Genomic DNA, 15,411 nt, shown 5'->3' with positions numbered 1-15,411 from the left:
AACGACTCTTTAGAAAAGAAAAACTTTATTACTACTTAAATATTTACAATATTTCAAATCAATAAAAAAAATATCAAAAACAAACACGTTAAATTTATTATAATTGTTACTTGGAATGGCTGTACGTGTTAGGAAGCGTTCGTAAAGTACATAGATTAAGTCCGGTCATTAGTTTAGAGCTGAAAATGGGTCTTAGGTACACTCTTCTTCTGTCTAACATTTTCCCGGCCTAGTAACGCCAGGGTCGTTTTCCTGCATCTACGCCTCCACTTTGCCCGATCTAAAGCGTCCTCCTTAGTTAGATCGTGCTCTCTCATATCGTCCCTCACAACATCGAGCCAGCGCTTCTTGGGCTTGCCGCGGAATCTAGGGCCTTCGACAACAAAGTCCAGGGATCGGTTCCCGACATAGTCTGGTAGACACTATGACACATAAAATATTAAAAATCCTCATCAACTTAAAACTTTAAAAAAATTCAAGTTCAAAAAACCGATTTCGCGTTTTTCTCGTAAACAGTGAGCGCTATCATAAAATTGGATAAGACAAAAATTGTAGATCATGCAATTATCTACAAAAAATGATCGCATACTTTATCACCATTTCTGAAATATCACCTTACCAACAATTAAAATATAATGGATGGCTAGGTCCGATGATGTATAATGGGTAAGCTCCTCCAGACCGATTTCGGCCACGGCGGCCAATTTCAAGAGAGATTTGCCAACTGCGCAGGACGTATTATAGTGCACAAGTGTGTGCGCAAACACAGGCACTCTCTATTCCCTAGCTCTCATAATCCGATGGGACGGCAATCCGACACGACCGGAAAGAGCTTTACGTGCTTTCCGAGGCACGGGAATGTACAAATTTCCAACTTCTAGATCCCGGGTTGCTACTGAGAATTTTCTGATAGGAAAACTCAATAACTTTTTATCGGCCCGGCCTGGGAATTGAACCCAGAAACCCCGGGTCAGCGGCCTTATATCTAGCCACGAGACCAACGAGGCAGTCAAATCGTATAGTAGGTAGCATGCAATATACTTGGAATAAACTGCTCAGAAAAAAGAACTTAAAAAAATAACATTTTTAAGCTAATCTGCCTAATATGCCACATTTTTGAGTTCACTTTAATGAACACTGCTACCACATACTGAGGTTGGATCTTGCTTAATGTAAAGTGTTTAAATACAGAAATTAGTTTTTCTAGTTAATTTGTAATAGTACACATAAGACCTTTACCAATCAAAAAACTACATAGTCTATGAACACTCCCTTGCGTTGACATAATAATTGCCATTTTATTATTTGTTACCTAATTAAAACTTTTTAATAATTGTACTAAATTAAAATCTTTTTGGTTACATAATTAAAACTTTTTTGTAATGAAAATTTATGAAATACTAATGAGATAATTTCAAATGTCATTTAAGTGTACTATGTCAGAATGTAAAATTTTCTATTTTTCTATTTTTAATCTGTGGTTACTTTTATTGGTGATTTGCGGGATTCCGCATTTGTTGAACACACAAACTCAAGTGTTTCTACAATGGTTTATAACAAAGCTCTATGCATATGTTATACTTTCTATTTTCCAGTGAATATTTTTAATACAATTTTATTTGGCAAAGACGAAAAATATTGGGCTACACTTCACTTGACTGTTCGCGTATTTACATTATCTGTTCAAACAGACCAGACAAACAGAACCGAGTGTAATAGTTGATACACTGGTGGCCTGTATCTTGAGTTAGGACATAGTTATATTATGACTTCTAACTTTTTCGGTATTTACGGGTAAAATATTCGACCTCCGTGTCGATCAAGGAAGCAGGGATTAGTTTTGAGTTTTAAATTTATTCACTTATTATAGATAGTTACATACATATGTATACAAATTTGCGGGTTTAATCCGTGTTTGGATAACGTGTTCGAATATTTGCGTCTACACAAAATATTTGGTGAAATAAAGCAATACGCGAACTAGCAACAAGTGAAGTGTCACCTATATATCCGACGGGTTTTTTAATTTAACATAGACAACGGCTTTCGATTTTGATAATTAACAACTAATATACTTTATTTTGATTTAAAATATAAATTGTTGAGTGCTGTGTAGTAGAGATATGAATATCATAGACTAGAATTATCTCAGGTCACTTTGTCCACCCTCGCCACATTGAGGCGATGGAGGCGGCCGCCGACGTCACCAGCGACGGAGCGGGAGGCGGGGTGCAGCTTAGCTCTTCCATCTGATAACAAATTTACCTCGATCAGTAATTTACTATTAAGAAGATAAATTAAATAGGTGATGGATATACTGAAATATGGGCGATGCAGCACAGCATAGTATAGAATTGGCAGAGACTGAACCCGGTTCTGTGTGAATTTATCAAAAAGAACCAGAAGTAATTTAGACATTTATCGGTTTATTTCGTGTCAAGTGAGTACGATGGTTAGGTCAAACATATCGGTCCCGGTACCTGCGCGTTGTCGGGCCAGTGCAGGTGCTCGGGCGGCTCGGGCTCGTCCAGCTCCTCGGGCGCCGCCGCCGACAGCCACGCCTCGCACGCGCTCCACCGACTCGACCACATCTCCACCCTGGACACAGCGCCACGTGTTAGCCACTCAGCTCGAGTGACATTCGATCAGGCTCAGGTGCACCTCGGTATCCGGCTCGAGGGACCTATCACGTACCTGCCGAGATCGGGGTCGTCGGCCGCGGCGGCCAGCGCCAGCGCGTGCAGCGCCGTGAGCGCGGCCAGCGGGGCGGGCGCGTGGGCGGGCGCGGGGGCGGGCGCGGGCGGCGGGGGCGGCGGCACGCCGGCGCGCGCGCACAGCGCCGTGGCGCCCGCGCGCACTCGCCCCACGCACGCGCGCCAGCTGCGCGGGTCGCTGTACTCGCTGCGGACACGGGAGTCGTAGCTTGTACAGTAAAACTATACACTTCTTGGAACAAATATTGTGTAGGGGGAGGGATGTCAAGTCAAATCAAAATTTAACAGGAAGGCTTTAACAAGAACTTTTGAATCGTCATTCATCACACCACATTCACACGTCATCGTCGTTTTACAGACGAAGCCATCTGTTATTGGTCTGACAATACTCTTTGTGTGTCGGACGATCTTATTATTCATAGTTAATTTAAAAAAAATGAATAAACAAAAAATAAAATTCTTATAGTTATAAGTATAATAATAATGACATTATGATATACCTGAGCGCGATGGCGTGCGGCAGACGCACGTCGAGCGTCCAGGCCAGCAGCGCCACCAGCTGCGCCGCCAGCCCGAGCGCGGCGCTGGTGCGGTAGGCGGGGTTGGACGTGGGCACGCTGCACACCGCCGCGTCCTTGTTTTGTGATACTGAAATTGGATTAGTTATGTAATAAAAATTAAAACTAGGAATGAAATAGTTGAAAGATGTTGACATTCCTAAGAAATAGTGAACCATCTCAAAAATTAAATTCTGTAACTAATCTGAATATCTATGAATCTAAATATATTTTTACAACTTCCAGTATCTTCATTCATGAATTGACAGATTGAGTAAAATTATTTACCTTAATGATTAAACCATTGATATGTTAAGCTATGGCTTTTCCTTAAATTGCAACTAAAAATTGATGGCAGAAATATTTAAGGTATTTTTGTTATTTGAAACTTATAAGAGCATAATTTATTAAATTGTTATAAAAGCTGCGAATTATATCTATTAATATCAATGCTAAAACTAGTTTCAATGTAAAATTACCCCAAGCCTGTATGTGTGAGTAGTCTGCATTTATATCTATCCACGGAGCCACAATGTGTAACTGAGGACGTTTCGGAGGCTCCTCCTCCACATCTTCTCCGAGAAACTCTAAATCTTCTATACTGTCACTAAAATATACCATTTTATTAAACAGCACTATTAATAAAATTTAACAAACACTATATTATTGTAATTTTTGTAATATATAAGTTATCAGTGATTATTTATTAATTTTAATTAACGGCAAATAAAATATGTATATTAATAAAATTGTTTATGATTTTTTAATGCAATAGTAATAAAAAATTAAACAATTCATACCTTAGATCATAGCTCATATAGATTGGAAAAATATATCTCGTGAGCTGTCGTATCCTTGATCTTCTGAGAGCAGCTAACGACTGTGTCTGGTCACCGTAGAGACTAATTTTAGTTTGTAGCTCTATTCTTTGTGCTTGAGCGTGCTTCCCTAAGCTTGTCACCCTTTTCTGATACCTTGGAAGCTTCAGACGTAGTTCATTGTTGTAGGTTTTTAGTTCTGTGAGCTCCTTTCTTTTATTGTCGATTATGCTTCTTCGTTGGTCTATGGCTAATCTTAACAGGTCCAACCTGTCTCTGGATTGCTTTGTTTCTGTTACAAGGATATCCTTCTTGAGTTTTGGTGCTAATAACTTTTCACATCTCTCTAGGACGTGTTGTCGGTTCACTTTGATCCTCATTAGTTTTATTTGTTTCTCTGAAAATCTAATACAGAAAGTTTTGTAATATATCATGATCTTTTTGGTCTGAATCATAACTCAACATCTGAGTATTTTTTTAAGAAGCGAAAACATTTTAGTTTAAAGAAAATTGTGTTTTAATGAATAGCAAATGTTATACTTTCATTTAACTAAATAATAAACTTATTGAATCTTATGCAAAGAGTAATTAAAGAGTTAAGATGGCTTAGTTTAGCTCAGTGACAATTTGTGGATCTTAATCTCATGTTCAGCCTGCACGTGTCATTTGAAATTCTGTTACACATGTAGCCACCAAACTGTTTAAAAAGTGTGTAGTGGAATCAACCTTCCTTACAATTATGCCTTTTCCCAGCACTAGGATATTTACAGAATGTAACCTTTATTTTGCTAAGGAATATTGATTGAATGAAATGAAAAGATCTTTAGTATTAATGAATACAAAGTTTGTCCCAATTATTGATCTTATTGCGTTATCTAGATTGCAAAATGAGTCATTTAGATACGGTTATTACGCAAAGCCACTCACCTATCAGAATAAGGCATCGAGGAATGAACAAAATTACCACTTCTAACACAATCAGCACAATAGAAGTTTCTTTTCACGGTGTAACATAGAACGCACTTTGTATAATGTCCATCGCTCTCTGTAGAGGAGACACGGAAATCCCGTGGAGCCTCACTCTCTGTTAAATAGCTCATCGCAATTATATTTGCGACTTTTATTATTTAATTTTGCATCGCAATAGAACACAATAACTTGTCATTGTCAGCTGGTGAAAGTTTTGACAATTGACATTGACATCTTGTTAACGTTAAAAACGTTTCTTTTGTTAAAAAAGCTTTTGAAGAAAAGACGTTACAATATAAATCCTAGTGGTATTTTTTTTCTAACTGCTCATATGTCGATTACGCTGATGTATACTGACAGACCAGTCTGACACAGATATAAATAAATGTGACTTTGAAAATACTATCTCTTCACTTGCTAGAAACGTATTAATTAATAAATTATATACCTGTTTTAATTCTTGAAAGTAATTTTAATTAATCAATGATACCAGTGAAACTAAAGTTTGTAAAGTTTGTAAACATTTTCATAGATTTTAAAAGCATATTTTTGAAAAATAAAATCATAGTACATTTTTTTAATGACAATATTATTTTTAAGAAATATGTTTTATAAATTAAGACCTTTTAATGATAACTATATATATAGAATTTTCACGTTTACGTTTACGCACAAAAAGATTTACTTTTATTAAAGCAGAAATAACCGCAAAAACTTCTAAAATTAGCATAAATACTTACGAGTAAAATTATATAAGATTGAAGTATGCCTTTTATATAAAGTTGTCTTATGACAATTTTGCTTGTATCTATTTTTTTCTGTAACGTATAATAAAATTTTAAATCAATAAAACTTTTAAGTGTCAATGTGCTGCCAACCACAAGCAATGAGATTTCTTTCCGCTTGTGTCCGTAGTTACACTAACTCACCGTCACCTACTATACTATACTATCTACCTTATTATTAAATACATTTTAAACATAAGTGTTGCGGTTTAGTGGCAGCATTAATGAGTGGGTGGAATATCATGCTTACCTAGCACAAAGCTTGCACTAGCTAGTAGTTACCATCATAAAATTACAAATTCCTTTCGTTACTTAAACTCATGAATATAAATGAAGAATAATATATGTAGTTAATATTCGTATTTAGGTGGAGAAATTAAGAGACTTTCGATTTAATAACGACGATAGCGACAGAGTGCGGTTTAAATCTCGTTTGTGTATTTAGTGTAAATACTTTAATGAAAAATAAATACGTTCACGGTACGATAGCGGGTCAACGTGAATCAGCTGGATTGGATTACGTGCGCGCCTAACGAGCCAACTCGTTCCGATTTTTATTTTCACGGTGAAACTCGGAAGAGAATAAAAGTATACGTGTGTTACCGATCTAATCTTAGCCATTTGTTAGTTTAAATTGCTTTATAGCAACAATTTTATTATTGTCACGTGGAAATTTTAAATTGTAAGCTTAACGTATCATATATTTGCAATTCGTTTTAAAGTACACAAAGATACATAGCACACAGTTGATAAAATAAAGAAAGAAGTGGTACCACAATTACAGGTGATAACTAACTTCATGAACAATAAGGCAACATACACATTATGGTACAAAAATAAATCTAAATAAAAGATAAATCAAAATTTCAAGTAACACAAAACAATAAACAAAATTTTTAAAAAGGATAAAGAACTAACTAAATATGGATACTTAAGTGTTACTTATTAACGGGATAGTGTAAAACATGGTTAATTCTTACGTGGTACTAGTACGTAGGTACCTTTTCCCGGAGCATCCGTGGTGTAGGCTGCGTAAATCTATGAATTTATAGAAACTATTAAATAGATTCTGTTACTGTTTCTGATGGAATTGATCCTTTCTAATAGCTCTAGAGAATAGTGCGGAACACATCCACAGGTGCATCTAATCTTAAAAATAAATTCATAATGCTTCCAATGTGCTACTAGTGCGAACCTTTATATTAAACATTAATATCTTGATAATTGAAACGATTGAAACATAAAAATGAATCGAATTAAATTCAGTAGCAGTATAGAGAAATAGAAGGAGGCTCATCCATCCAAGGCTCTATACCTTCTCCTCAAAAAGGGAGAGGAGGCCTTAGCCCAGCAGTGGGAAATTTACTGGCTGTTATTATAGAAACATAATAAAAAAAATTGAAACAAAGCATTTGGGAGACTTGTTTATTGATTGACAAAAATCTACCACAAGTTCTGAAAGGAAAAGCTTATGCAAAATTTAAATGTGGCTGAATGTATCGTTTCTTTTTGAACGCAAAATACAGTAACGGTACTTACTTATGTATTGTATTTAATTAAAGCGGTTTTAACATAAAACCGTTTAAAATCTACGTGTAAAAGGCACGTGGTCGTTCGTTAGCCGTGATTGCGGCGAGGATAATGGAATTAATAATTTTCCGCATTATACCCAAAAAATATAATATTTAACGATATGGACTTTGTAAATCTTTGCAAATAGCTCCTTAAGCTATCGGAATTTTGGGAAACGTCTATTGGTGTTATTTAAATTTTTCAATTTATTTAAATCTATTAAAATAATCGAGATGGCCTAGTGAATCTTAACCGATGATCGTGGGTTCAAACCCGGACAAGCACCACTGAATTTTCATATGCTTAATTTATATTTATAATTCATCTCGTGCTTGACGGTGAAGGAAAACATCATGAGGAAACCTGTATGTGTCTAATTTAATTGAAATTATGCCACATGTGTATTCCTCCAACCCGCATTGGACCACGCTGCGGTGGAATAAGCTCTAAACCTTCTCAAAAAGGGAGAGGAGGCCTTATCCCAGCAGTGGGTCATTAACAGGCTGTTACTGTTATTAAAATAAAAAGAGTTTCAATGGCAAATTCTTAAGAAATAAGTCATATTTGTACAGTATATATAAGTATAGTAATAGTAGTATAGTAACAGCCTGTCAATGTCCCACTGCTGGGCTAAGGCCTCCTCTCCCTTTTTGAGGAGAAGTAACAGTAACAGGAGAAGGTTTGGAGCTTATTCCACCACGCTGCTCCAAAGCGGGTTGGTGGAATATAATATAATAGCATATACTACTTTGTAGCGATAGATGGCGGTAATAAAATCTGTCAGTTTCCTGAGTCGCGCTGTCTAGATTCGCTACTGAATATATGTAATGTGAAAGTGATTTTGTTAAATTGACCAGACCAAGTAATTTATAGAGTGAACAGTGGAAAGATTTTTCTTAGTTTCATTTGCCGTTTGATCCCCCGTTATTACTTCGGCGTAAACCATAAGATTATATACATTGTTGATTAAAGAATTTGGAGTTAATATTATTTGATGTACATATATACATAAATGTAATTATAAGTATATTATTATATTTGTAATTTTTGATTGATAAAAAAAATAACTACTGAGTTTCTTGGCAGTTCTCCGTAGAATCTACTTTGCGAACCGGTGATAGTTTTACGTTAAAGGTAAATTCGAGTGGAAGAATATTGACAGCTTCATCTGTTATGTTCCCCTAGCTAGCACAGTTAAGATACAGTTACAAATATAAATATTATAACACTTTCACTAAGAGATGTTACAAAAGTGACAAGCTGGTTGCTATTTCACTGACATGTACATTTAGACACGTGGTAGCGTGTCAAGCTAAGTTCAAGAACTGACGAGCAGCACCGTGTGTAATATCCGTGTGTAAGTTATAAGAAGAAATGATATTTTAAGTTGTTATGTAGTATTTTACGTTGTTATAAATAAATTTCAGGACTGACCATTGAACTTGGCATCCATTTAGATATCACTTCTTTTGTCGTCGAAGTCAACAACTAATGCATATATCATAATATTGAACTTGGCTCTCATTTCACTCATGTTTTTTATGGGATTAAAGTATATCTCTAAACGGACAAGATTTCAAACTTGGTGCCATAATTACATATTCAGTTAAAAAAGAGCTGTCCAAGAATATATTATCATACATATTAATAGAAGGGGGTTGTTGAACTAGCTCTCTAGATCCTAAGGGTACAATAAACTTTAATCACACTAATGAAAACTAAACAAATAGATGCCTCTTATCTTAAGAGTCTTATTTACACTCTAGTCAAACACTTCCTTGAACTATATTAAGCAGAATGGGAATATTGCCATCGCGATGTAGAAATCTTACAATTGTTACATAGCGCCATCTAGTAATCAGAAGTGAAATTAACAACGAACTCGTAAAGTACACATATTGGCGCATTATTTAACATTGTAAAAAGTTCAAATGTTTCAAAGCGGCCTACGTGAAGAATGAATATTTTGATATTGATTTATTAATTAAACATTTTCAGGAAACTCTCTGAAAGGAACAATTACTGTCTATTTAAATATTTACAAAATGAACAAAATCAATTTTATTTGTATAAATACCCAATAAAATAACAAGTTAATTATTAATGTACAGTAATCTTCCGGTTCATCCGTGGTACGTAATTCCGCTAGCTAACTAATTCCGCGCGTAATGCGAAGTAGGCCAATAAAAGGCGCAAATCAAAAATGATTTTTACATTTATTATTTAATAAACCGAACTGAAAATATGAAATGAAATAAAATAAAAAAGAAAAGTACTCGTAGCAGCCTGAAAAATGTCCCGCTGTTGGGCAAACGCCTCCTGGCTTCTTGACCAGAAGATTAGCAGCTTAAGCCACCACGCTATTTCAATGCGGGTTGGCATATATAGTTATACTTATGTTGCTTGCCCGGGTTTGAAACCACAATTTTCCGTTAAATTCCCATATTCTTACCACTGGGTCGTCGTTTATATATACCGAACCGAACGATGTTTATATATACCGGTCGTCGTTTATATATAACTTTTATGTTTTAACAAAGGAATTAATGGTGCAAAATGTTATCCTAAAGTTTAACAAACCCAGTTTTAAATTTGAATTGGGCTAACTAAACAAATATAACTTTATCAATTCTGTTGTATTTGGTAAAACACTAACATATTTTTATATTTTAGTTACATAATTCACATTTAATAAGCCGAGATGGCCCAGTATAGGCCGAGATGGCCCAGTGGTAAGAACGCGTCAATCTTAATCGATGAACGTGGGTTCAAGCCCGGGCAAGCACCTCTGAATTTTCATGTGCTTAATTTCTGTTTATAATTCATCCGTGCTTTTCGGTGAAGGAAAACTTACTTACTGTTACTGTACTTAATTTACTTTCGGTTTTATGCCAGACATATACGGCCAGTCATTGACGAGTGAACGTAAGCACAAGTGAATATTTAGCTCTCTTTCGCAACTAACTTCGTAGTATAATTTTGTCGTCATCCCGCCTTACCGTTAAACTTTACCCTCAACTCGCTTTAAGAAGTATAACTTCAAAATGGATAATATACATCGTGAAAGTTTATGACAACGTGAACAATCCAAAGGTTGAATTGTTCGGATTATGTCTAATCATTAAAAAGTACTAAGTCTATAGTTTCGCCCTATATTTTTGATTACATTATATAGTATTGACTGCCTCGTTGGTCTAGTGGCTTGATGTAAGGCCGCTGACCCAAAGGCCCTGGGTTCAATTCCCAGGTCGAATAAAAATTTATTGGCTTTTTCTGTCAGAAAATTCTCAGTAGCAGTCCGAAGTCTGAAAGTTGGAAGTGTTTACACTCCCATGCCTCGGAAAGCACGTAAAACATTTTGGTCCCGTGCCTGAACTCTTTCTGGTCCTGTCGGATTGCCGTCACATCGGATTATGAAAGTTAGGAAATAGAGAGTGCACCTGTGTTTGGGCACACACTTGTGCACTATAATATCTCCTGCGTAGTTGGCTAATCTTTCTTGAGATTGGCCGCCGTGGCCGAAATCGGTCTGGCGGAGATTATTATTATTATAGTAATATTGACAGTACGCCACCAGGCTACGTGTGAGTAGGTTTTATAGCGGAGAACTTTGTATTAATTGATACATAAATAGTGAGAATAATGTGACAATAATACAAGTATTGAATGAAGAAGAACAATAGGAAATATGGCAATAAATACAAGAGCAGCATCGTCCGAACCCAATGATTGTAATTTTCTCTGGATGCTTCGCGAGGACGAGCTACAGTGGAAGGCAATTAACGTCGTCACTTAGTGCAGTGAGTGTTCCGATTGGATTCTAAACTTTCTTCCACGATTCGTTTTAGTGATTACACCTTAGAACGTTGCTAAATAGGCTGTAATGGGTCGTTAACAAATGGCTTATGGAGTTTTTCTTTTGAAAATAAAAATAATTGTGTCAAAATCAGAGTTAGTACCTTTTTTAATATACACAACTTTTTGTTTGTCAAAAGCTAAGTTATTTTTGCAATTGCTGTTTACAATAAAATAAATAACATATTTTTTATAGTGTTATCATCGAACAAGGAGTGTTATAATATTCTTAAGTACACGGTCATAAATTAATTTTTAAGAACTAAAATAGAATGACTAATTATGTCGTTTAACAAACGTAACAAGTATACGTTATTGTTATATGATATTTCCTTATTTTGTATACGTGAATTTTAGGGCAAATAAGTCTAAATAATTTTAAAACTGACCTGTTATTCTATCATAAAGTTCTGACGTTAAGATTGATCAAAATAATTATTGCTAGTTAATAAAGTTTTAAAATAAATGAAATATATTTTGAATAACTTTCTTTTTTCTAATTTATTTTTAAAATAGAACTTTACTATACTGAATTTTACAGAATATATCGTATAACATTCGCGTCAACGCGATAAATTTATCCCGGGAATGGCCGAAGACAACCGGCATTTTGTAAATCATTTTTATGTATTACACGCGCGATCGCGCTTCTGTGGTGGCGCTAATAAAACATTATATTTCCCTTTGTAGCTGAAAAAGTGTTTTTTTTATTTCATTATATATTTATGAATATAATATTATCGCTGAGCCGAGGAAGGAAGCTGGCAGCTAACTAGTGTAAGCAAATTAAAGTTTTCGCGTGCTTAATTCAATAATAATCAACTTAAATGGTAATGGAAACTACTGTTTTGAAAACTGCATGGCTTGAATGAAATTTTACTACTTGTATATACAGCATAATATTGGAGCAACGTAGTTGAGAATGCTTCAAATCTGTTCCGTAAGAAGAAAAGGCCTTTAGCGAGCAGTGTAACATACGGGTTATGACCTTTTTATTTTTTAAAATTTATGGAACAGATAATTATAGCATAAAACTAAGATAGGAGACGAGCATAAATGATCAATAGTATATAGTGTAGGTCATGGTAACAATTTGCAGGAACGGCATTGAGTATCACAAGGCGATCTAATCACGTCACGTGCTAAGGTTAGAGCCGACGAGGCTGGTAAAAGTAAAATGATTAAAATATAGATATTATATATAAACGTATTACGCTATTAATTTCACTTATATTCGATATGTTTCGAAAAGCACTTCGAAATCACGTATCCGACAATATTATTGTTAAAATATAGCTGCATATAAAATAACATCATTGAAATAAAAATCCTTTTTTATGTTACTAGCATTGCAAAATATTTTATTACCTTCACTGTTGACATAAGGGCTTGTTACCGTATTGAAAATTAAATTACAATGTTACAATAATCATTTAACATTAATATATTATCTTATCTACTAAGTATTTTGTCCTATTCAATATAATTACTTAAACTTAAGTGTGTTACAGGCATGTTTATACAAAAGTAACTAAAAGTCATAAATCACAACTATCTTGTTTGAAAAAAGCTGATCATTATGATTAGCTTTTGACACTTTGAAAAAAGCTGATAATATCTGTTGCCTACAAAGTCAAATAAAATAACTAAATTATACCGAACGGTAAACCCATGCCAATACGTATGTATTCAAGCTCTGCGTCAACAAAAATAAGAAAACACTTAATCTCCTCCCAAACACTTAATACTTTAATGTTCTATATACATTTAAGTAGCGCGAGCTAACAACACTCACAGTGTTTGTAAGTATCAAATGTATCAGACATGTCAAATTGTACAAATTGCCTCATCCACGATAAACATTTTTACAGCACCCCGAGCACTTTTCTTATTTCCTACCAAAAGGAGGCCGTTGTTATGATTCGACGTCCGTCCATTACGATCTAGCAGGATCCTATTTCCTCAATACGACCCCCCAGGACTTAAAACGCGTATGTCACAAATTGCCCCAGCGCAAGCTTACTCAATAATAACCACTCAAGAACAAATTGCGAATCTATGTCGGGAGTTCATTTTGAATCAGATGGTCTCATTGTTTGATTTCGATTTCGTGAGTAAGTGTCTAAGTATAGCTGAGGTTTTATATTATTAAATACTTACGTTATTCATGTTGAAAGTAGGTTGTTTTTCCGAGACTAAGGTAAAAGGTATAAAATATTAAGAAATTGATTTAGTTATAGATGATCTAGTAGATCTAACTTTTTAATAAGTTATATTTATACTAGGAATTGATATGTATTTATTTAAAGTTATTTGCATGTTATTTAAGTGTCGAAAGTAACTACTGATATCATGCCATTTATTTTCGGTAGAATATACATTCCGAAATTAACTATAAATTTAAGATAATGTTGGAAAATGATGATCCAAAAGTGCTACCGATTGATCCTACTTGAAGAAATTATGTATTCATTTTTTAAATGTTTTTGTTAAAATAATATTAATATATCATAAAACTTACAAGCAGCTTAGCGATAATTTCATTGCCGTTTCGTTTTTTTATATGAGCGTTTAAAAAGTTTCCCTTTATGGTTCAATCACAACTTCGCTTTTTAATACCCTGCTGACAGGCGAAACAACACAAAAATATTTTACTTTTATTAAAGCAGAAATAACCGCAAAAACTTCTAAAATTAGCATAAATACTTACGAGTAAAATTATATAAGATTGAAGTATGCTTTTTATATAAAGTTGTCTTATGACAATTTTGCTTGTATCTATTTTTTTCTGTAACGTATAATAAAATTTTAAATCAATAAAACTTTTAAGTGTCAATGTGCTGCCAACCACAAGCAATGAGATTTCTTTCCGCTTGAGTCTGTAGTTACACTAACTCACCGTCACCTACTATACTATACTATCTACCTTACTATTAAATACATTTTATACATAAGTGTTGCGGTTTAGTGGCAGCATTAATGAGTGGGTGGAATATCATGCTTACCTAGCACAAAGCTTGCACTAGCTAGTAGTTACCATCATAAAATTACAAATTCCTTTCGTTACTTAAACTCATGAACATAAATGAAGAATAATATATGTAGTTAATATTCGTATTTAGGTGGAGAAATTAAGAGACTTTCGATTTAATAACGACGATAGCGACAGAGTGCGGTTTAAATCTCGTTTGTGTATTTAGTGTAAATACTTTAATGAAAAATAAATACGTTCACGGTACGATAGCGGGTCAACGTGAATCAGCTGGATTGGATTACGTGCGCGCCTAACGAGCCAACTCGTTCCGATTTTTATTTTCACGGTGAAACTCGGAAGAGAATAAAAGTATACGTGTGTTACCGATCTAATCTTAGCCATTTGTTAGTTTAAATTGCTTTATAGCAACAATTTTATTATTGTCACGTGGAAATTTTAAATTGTAAGCTTAACGTATCATATATTTGCAATTCGTTTTAAAGTACACAAAGATACATAGCACACAGTTGATAAAATAAAGAAAGTGGTACCACAATTACAGGTGATAACTAACTTCATGAACAATAAGGCAACATACACATTATGGTACAAAAATAAATCTAAATAAAAGATAAATCAAAATTTCAAGTAACACAAAACAATAAACAAAATTTTTAAAAAGGATAAAGAACTAACTAAATATGGATACTTAAGTGTTACTTATTAACGGGATAGTGTAAAACATGGTTAATTCTTACGTGGTACTAGTACGTAGGTACCTTTTCCCGGAGCATCCGTGGTGTAGGCTGCGTAAATCTATGAATTTATAGAAACTATTAAATAGATTCTGTTACTGTTTCTGATGGAATTGATCCTTTCTAATAGCTCTAGAGAATAGTGCGGAACACATCCACAGGTGCATCTAATCTTAAAAATAAATTCATAATGCTTCCAATGTGCTACTAGTGCGAACCTTTATATTAAACATTAATATCTTGATAATTGAAACGATTGAAACATAAAAATGAATCGAATTAAATTCAGTAGCAGTATAGAGAAATAGAAGGAGGCTCATCCATCCAAGGCTCTATACCTTCTCCTCAAAAAGGGAGAGGAGGCCTTAGCCCAGCAGTGGGAAATTTACTGGCTGTTATTATAGAAACATAA

At 34.5% G+C, this 15,411-nt stretch overlaps 1 protein-coding gene across 1 annotated transcript; it reads right to left on the bottom strand.

The window, feature by feature from the left end:
- Positions 1 to 45: 45 nt before the first annotated feature.
- LOC126780940 (beclin 1-associated autophagy-related key regulator) lies at positions 46 to 5,252 on the bottom strand. The gene is made up of 7 exons (XM_050505643.1): positions 5,017 to 5,252; positions 4,072 to 4,494; positions 3,751 to 3,878; positions 3,215 to 3,362; positions 2,695 to 2,901; positions 2,481 to 2,598; positions 46 to 2,249 (listed from the first exon to the last, which is right to left on the bottom strand). Exons 1-7 carry the CDS (start codon positions 5,187 to 5,189, stop codon positions 2,154 to 2,156), a joined length of 1,293 nt encoding a protein of 430 aa, XP_050361600.1. The 5' UTR covers positions 5,190 to 5,252; the 3' UTR covers positions 46 to 2,153.
- Positions 5,253 to 15,411: the final 10,159 nt, after the last annotated feature.

Source organism: Nymphalis io, chromosome 3 (assembly GCF_905147045.1).
Source record: "Nymphalis io chromosome 3, ilAglIoxx1.1, whole genome shotgun sequence".
Classification (NCBI taxonomy): Eukaryota; Metazoa; Arthropoda; class Insecta; order Lepidoptera; family Nymphalidae; genus Nymphalis; species Nymphalis io.
Note: the sequence above shows the minus strand (reverse complement) of the source record. Positions and strands in the feature narration are given on the sequence as shown.